The 6,361-nt window shown below is 33.8% G+C and overlaps 1 protein-coding gene across 1 annotated transcript; it reads right to left on the bottom strand.

Moving 5' to 3' along the window:
* Positions 1–1,484: 1,484 nt before the first annotated feature.
* LOC104087185 (zinc finger transcription factor YY1) lies at positions 1,485–5,875 on the bottom strand. The gene is made up of 6 exons (XM_009591593.4): positions 5,634–5,875; positions 4,641–4,699; positions 4,259–4,458; positions 3,544–3,633; positions 3,048–3,191; positions 1,485–2,272 (listed from the first exon to the last, which is right to left on the bottom strand). The coding sequence occupies exons 1-6, from the start codon at positions 5,717–5,719 to the stop codon at positions 1,730–1,732; spliced, it is 1,122 nt and encodes a 373-aa protein (XP_009589888.1). The 5' UTR covers positions 5,720–5,875; the 3' UTR covers positions 1,485–1,729.
* Positions 5,876–6,361: the final 486 nt, after the last annotated feature.

Genomic DNA, 6,361 nt, shown 5'->3' with positions numbered 1-6,361 from the left:
ATCATGTAAAAATTCTTAATATTCAGGACTTTAAATTTAATATAAATTTTGTTTTATATAATATTTTTCCTTATTTGACCAACTTTTATGTCCTTATGCATGGACTTAATTTTTTTTGGAATTTAATACGTGGCACTTAAAATTTTTCATGTTCTTAGATTCTTTCCCCAAATATTACTTATAATAGAATACCTAAAAATTATTGGAAATCATCAATGCATGTTCTTTTTCGTTTTGACTTTTTACGAGTTAATTTTAATTCTAAGTATAAATTTCTATAAGTTTAAATTAACATGATAATATTAATTTTAAAAATAAATCGAGCTACAACCATACTATTTAATATTATAACTACAATTATTATTTTAATATTTTGATAAACTTATATATTTGGAACGTTAAAATAACTACAAAGTTTTTATTTTATTTTTACAAGAAGAGGTCCACTTAACTTACATATAATTTTAATGAACTTTGATTAAAAAAAAAAAAAAAAACTTATATAATTAGGTTACAAAGAACAAATTCCATCACCATGCTTAAAAAGACATTAACTATCAAACAGAAAGGTTTTAATATTAGACTCCAACCCGAGAAAAGAAAAAAAGAAACAACGAAAAATTCAGAGCGCTTTTTAAACTTTGTCTCTTTTGTTATAAAAGTAGCTTAACTTTATATTTTTAACATATAATATTTATTTTAAAATTAGATTCTATCATTTTATTCTCCAGAAAAATAAAAAACAGATTGATTCATGTAATAATTCGCATAAAATTTTTATACTCCATTTTGTATCTACTGAAAGACTGTGCACTCTCTTTTATTTAATAAAAAATTATTTTTTGTATAATAATATTATAAATATAGAGTTTTTAAAGAGATGTTAGATGAGATATAATAACATAATATATTTGTATTTTAAATAATAAAATATCTATTAACCACAAAATATTATACAGCTAATTCAATTAAATTCATCATCTTTACATATTCAGAAGATATTAAATTCACAATTATTGTGTCAATTTAATGATTCTTATTTTTATGATTTAAACTAATATTTGATTTATCAATTGTTATTTTCAACAATTTCTTCTTCTTGTATACATTTACACTGATTAACGTGATGCACACGTGTAATGCACGTACACTAAAACTAGTACTCCAGTATGTTTGCATATAAATTTCAGTTTATTGAAAAAAAATCATTATTCCATCTGACTATTTTTAAAATTTCGTCAATTTTCAATATTTGCGAATACTGGTAGCCAAATTAGTACACAGCATTTACAGCTATTGAAATGTGTATTTATGACCACTTTTCTAACTATTATTTCTAAATTGACATTAGGTGCAACTTTCATTGATAATGTCTAAACTACATTTTGACCATCTTCAAATGTACATTGAATTTTAAGAATACTTTGTATTGTTAGAATTACTGTATGACAATTTATGGATCTGAAGTCCTCGATATGGTCAAATTTTTACGTAATAAAATAGGATATTTCAATTGAATGAATAAGAAGCTTGAACAATAACGAAAAGCTCCAAGTTCCACGGTGTGTACTATGCTGAGAGTGAGAGGATTAGAGAGGGTGGGGTGTGGGAAATACCGAAACCTCATGCGTCATAAAACTCAAAAGGGATTGTACAGTAATAACAAGGTCTCATCCCATTTTCTAGACGGTGACAACCATTTATCCCAGAAGTACCTATAAATGAGCCTCTACTCATCTTCTTCAGTCTCTTCGTCGTCGTCGTCGTCATCGTTTTCACCGTACCTCCATCCGTCCCCAACATCATCCCGCTCCTCTTCTGTTTCTTCACTATCTTCTTCATGGTAGTTCTCTTCTTTAACCGACCAGGGCTTCTTCGCTGCTATACTGATATTGGCTGGAGAAGCACTAGAGCTTTTGCGTGCAACTTTTAAAGCTGGCTGCTTTAAGCTTGGTTTTGGCCTGCTCTGTTTCTGAATTTTTCCGTTTCCACGTTTTGCAGCATATGCATCTTGATCACTGCCTTCATCCATCTCATTGTCAGCATTAGATTGAGCATTTTTGGCATTATCCTCTGGAAAATGACCAGGGTGCATGTTCCTTAAATGAAGATTCAGCTTGTATTCATGGATGTAAGATTTGTCACACCCTTCGTACGGACAGCTATATGGGCGGTCAGATGATGATGAGGCATATGCTGCTGAAGAAGATTTTGGTGTTTTCATTGGCTTCTCCACCGGTGGGGTATACTTTGGAGCATCTGGTGTAGAGTTCTACAAAATGAAAAGATTTAAAATCGATAGTCGAATCCTGCTTCAAGTGCTACTTTAGAAGATGCAAAGAAAGGTGCATCCACATTGGCATTTCTTTAGGAAAATGTTAGCTTAAACATCTACTAAATCATTAGAGGAAACTGTCAGCATAAAAGTCAAACTTCAAATTGGGACCTACTTAGTGACGCACAGGGGGATACAGGACATAAATTCATGCAAAACTATTGTCTTTTCTGATAAGTACGGTCAGTATGCTTACAGTGGCCGTAAAGCCAACCATTGACAGGACACCAAAGTTCCATCTACACATTCATATTACGAAAAAGATTACACATTGAGAAGAGTATTTTCCCTTTAAAGATGTTTGACGAGGAAATGAAGGGCGAACATGGGGCAGGGAGGGGTGGCGGTTAATCTGAAACATATGAAAATACCAACAAGGAGCAAAAGTGCCCCCCCCCCCCGCTCAAAAGCATTGCAAATTATGAAAAAAGAAAAACTTATAAGAAATATGTATTCAAAAAGTATTACATGTGCATGTGAAATAATTATTTTATTTGTGTACATTACCCAAAGTACAGACTGGTTTACAGAGAGGAATTAACCAAAAAATGTTAAGAATCCAAAATAGTTGGGACAAAACAGGTGGTGGTTATTGATGATACATTTAGGACACGTGTCACCTTGTTTGTGATCAAAGAGGAAAAATTGAGAAATTATAAAGTACGTATTAGTATTTCATGGTCAAAACAAGGGCGGTAGAGAAATTGCAAACCTTCTGGTGACTAGATGCAATATGATTTTTAAGCTTGTACTCATGTGCATATCGCTTTCCACATTCTGGATACGGGCAGATATGATAGTTCTCCTGGGAGTGTGTTTTCATATGTGATCTTAAGTTAAAATCCAGTGAGAATGCCTGCATTGGTTTCAAAGGAAATCGGTAAAATCGAAGCACAATAATTACGACAAGCTATCTAAAACAATAGTAGTGTACATGCGCCATATACATGCAAGCATGTCTGTGTTCCTGGACGTATATCCCGAAAGAAACAAGAAACAACATAGAATTCCCACAGTAACAGAGAATTTGGAAACACTTTTTCCTGATAACCAAGAAATCCCTGAGGGCCAGCTGGCGCACTTTTTCGCTTCTTGTCACCTTTTTTTCTTTGTTTTATTTCTTTTGGTGGGTAAGAGGGAGAGGCCCTGGATAGGGTAAAGGGAAAGCATAAACAGGAAGAACTATTTGATAGCTGATGATTTATTACCTTGCCACAGCCTTCATGTGGACATACATAGTCTCTTTCCCCAGTGTGAATAAGAAAGTGCCGTTTTAGCTTGGAACTATCCAAAAATTTCTGCAAAAAGAAGATGAGATACAATTGAAGACCTGTACAACTAGCCCAAATGGACTCACAGGAAAAAAACACAAGAAATAAATGAAGGAACCATATGCTTGAACTTGCATATCATAGAAATAAGATGGATTTTTTTCTCCTCAAGACAGAAGATTAAGTTGATCCTAAACAGTATGACAAACTACAAATCCAATCTACCCATGATTAGCACACACTGAATCTGAGGCTCAAAATGGTTGAAGAAGGTTCAATTGTAAATGAAACAATACACTCCTATAATACAACTTCAATAAACTCCTCTGCCAACCAACTCATTACGAAAATATCTAATGAGTTCAAGGAGAACATATGGTATCCATCGAGAAACAGAGTCCCCATATGAACTACGGACTTCTAAAAGGAACAGTACATATAAAACAGTAATATAGTTGCGACAAGGAATGAATTCCATGTTCCATCTCTTTCCCCCACTCAACCCTACCAGAGGACAATGTCATGAAAGCAAAATAAGTAAAATAGAAGAAAGAGCAATACAATGAGATGCTCTTTGCAAAAAGAAAAAAATCATGAAATGAAATGACCAAGCATATAGTGCAGTCTTAATGCAAAGACAATAAACTCTTACCTTTCCGCAGCCCTCATAGTGACATACATACTGCCTCTCCCCGTGGATGTGAGAATGCTTCCTCAACGCCCCGGCATCAATAAATGTCTTTCCACAACCGTCATAGCTACAAAGGAAAAGAACTTCAGTAGTTGGCTCCGGCTCTGGCACGGGTACTTCTGGCTCTTTGGGCTTCTCCTTCAGAGCTTTTAATGTGGCCTCTGATAAACAAAGTAGACAGGGAGAAATATAAGGTCAAACTCAATGTACAACCTAAAAGCCACAGCATATGACGAAAAAAGCAGTTAATAATCCTGCAAAGATCCAGAAAAATAAAGAATATAAAGTGAACCAACATAAAACTATAAGAAAGATGTATAGGAGCTTTCAGAATTGAACCAACCATTCACCCACTTTAAGAGGTAGCACTTCCCACCAGTTGCTACGACATCTTGCGGGACCCTGGGAAAAATGATAATAGTAAAAGAATTAAAACACAGTATGAACTATAATGAAATCGCATGGCTAAAAACACTCTTCTCACCCAACTCAGTGACTAGTGACTGATCCTCTGAGATAATTAAAGGACAGGTTAAATGAAATCAAACACGTGTCTGAACTACTAAAAGTTCATGCATGTTTTAGAACGTTAGCAATATAAGAAGCATAGTCGAAGGTGATTTTCTAGATTTATAATTTGTAGTCCTCCTCCAGTCCTCCCTGACATGATTGTGAACTGACAAGTTTGCTTGGAGCTAAAGAAACCAATTTGTCCTGTGGTCTCTATTGCAGCTTTTAACGTACGAATTATGAATTATAGGTTCTTACCTTCTAACAAAAAGTTCCAAGTAAAGAAGTTGCAAATTCAAGGTAACAATACAACTGATTCATACTGAATCACATCATTTTTCTTTTCACCACAAAGACTTCCCTTTTAGCATCTTTACCTTTTTCTGACAATTGACATTCCCTATGTGAGCTTCATAAAGGATAGCCAGTTCAACCATGATGAATTCTTTGGATAGAGTTGAATGCATATAAATGATTTAAACAGTCGGGATTGACTAATTTGACATTGAGGCTTAGTTGATTGATTGATTTGATATATCCTTGGTTAATCACAAAGCTACTTATAACTATTTCCCCCAATAATGCACCACCAGACTGAAATCAAACCCAATTAGATACAAGATGAAGTTATAACATCTAATTATAATTAGAAAGAAAAAAACAAAAACCGAATTCAATTCGTAGTTATTATTGCTTGCGCAGGCAAGGACCGGCTAGATATGGTACAACAAAGGAGCTAGAATTTTTAACAGATACAAATTAAAAGTATGATTGAACAAGTGATTAATGCGAAATTGAGATTTATTTTAAACTTTTGTTTCCTTACCATTCTTTGAACCATTTGGCAGCAGGAGCTTTGGACTTGTATATGGGGCGTCTCTCAAACAGATGGTGAGCCATGTGAGTTTCCATCTCGTTGATCTATTAACTATAATTTGTGAGTTGATTTTTTCACAATTAGGGTTAGGGTTTGAGTTTAATGTTTGAGGAGGGATTTATTATTTGGTAGTGTTCCGACAAGTGAAAGGAGAGAAGTAAATCCGCCATTGTTAAGCGGACCTCCCAAAAACCCGATTTCCCGTCGGGTAGTGTATAATGGTTCATTAAGCCCGAATCACAAATGGCATCAATATCTTTTTTTCGTTTCAGAAAGTAATAAGTACTATATATTTGAAATTACTAATTAGGGGCCGTTTGGTTTGGGTGTTAGGAGGTAGTATATAATGTTTGGTTGAGATTTGAGGGAATTTATTAGCATGTTTCACGAAACTCGAAAAATCAGCTTATTTTGAGAAGTATTTTTTTTAAAAGTGCTTTTCAAAAAAATACTTTTGGAGAAAAGCAATTTGTGTTTGGCTAATCAATTTGAAAAACACTTTTGAACAATAATTTGTGTTTGATCAAGCTTTTCAAAAAGTGCTTTTATGTGTCAAATTACAAATAAGGACATGAAGAGATTTGCTTAATAGTCAAAATTATTTCTGCTTCTGCTTCTGGAGAGAGGCTACTTTTTTCTGCTTCTAGCTAAAAGCACTTTTTTTTTTAAAAACAAAA

Source organism: Nicotiana tomentosiformis, chromosome 3 (genome assembly GCF_000390325.3).
Source record: "Nicotiana tomentosiformis chromosome 3, ASM39032v3, whole genome shotgun sequence".
Classification (NCBI taxonomy): Eukaryota; Viridiplantae; Streptophyta; class Magnoliopsida; order Solanales; family Solanaceae; genus Nicotiana; species Nicotiana tomentosiformis.
This window is presented reverse-complemented; position numbering and strand designations above follow the sequence as displayed.

Excerpts from the sequence above, each read along its gene's own strand:
- LOC104087185 (XM_009591593.4), bottom strand. The coding sequence starts at position 5,719 with ATGGAAACTCACATGGCTCACCATCTGTTTGAGAGACGCCCCATATAC. Across the intron at positions 3,634-4,258 it reads ACTATGAGGGCTGCGGAAAG|AAATTTTTGGATAGTTCCAA; the intron begins GTAAGAGTTTAT and ends TTCTTTTTGCAG. Across the intron at positions 3,192-3,543 it reads CACATGAAGGCTGTGGCAAG|GCATTCTCACTGGATTTTAA; the intron begins GTAATAAATCAT and ends AAACCAATGCAG.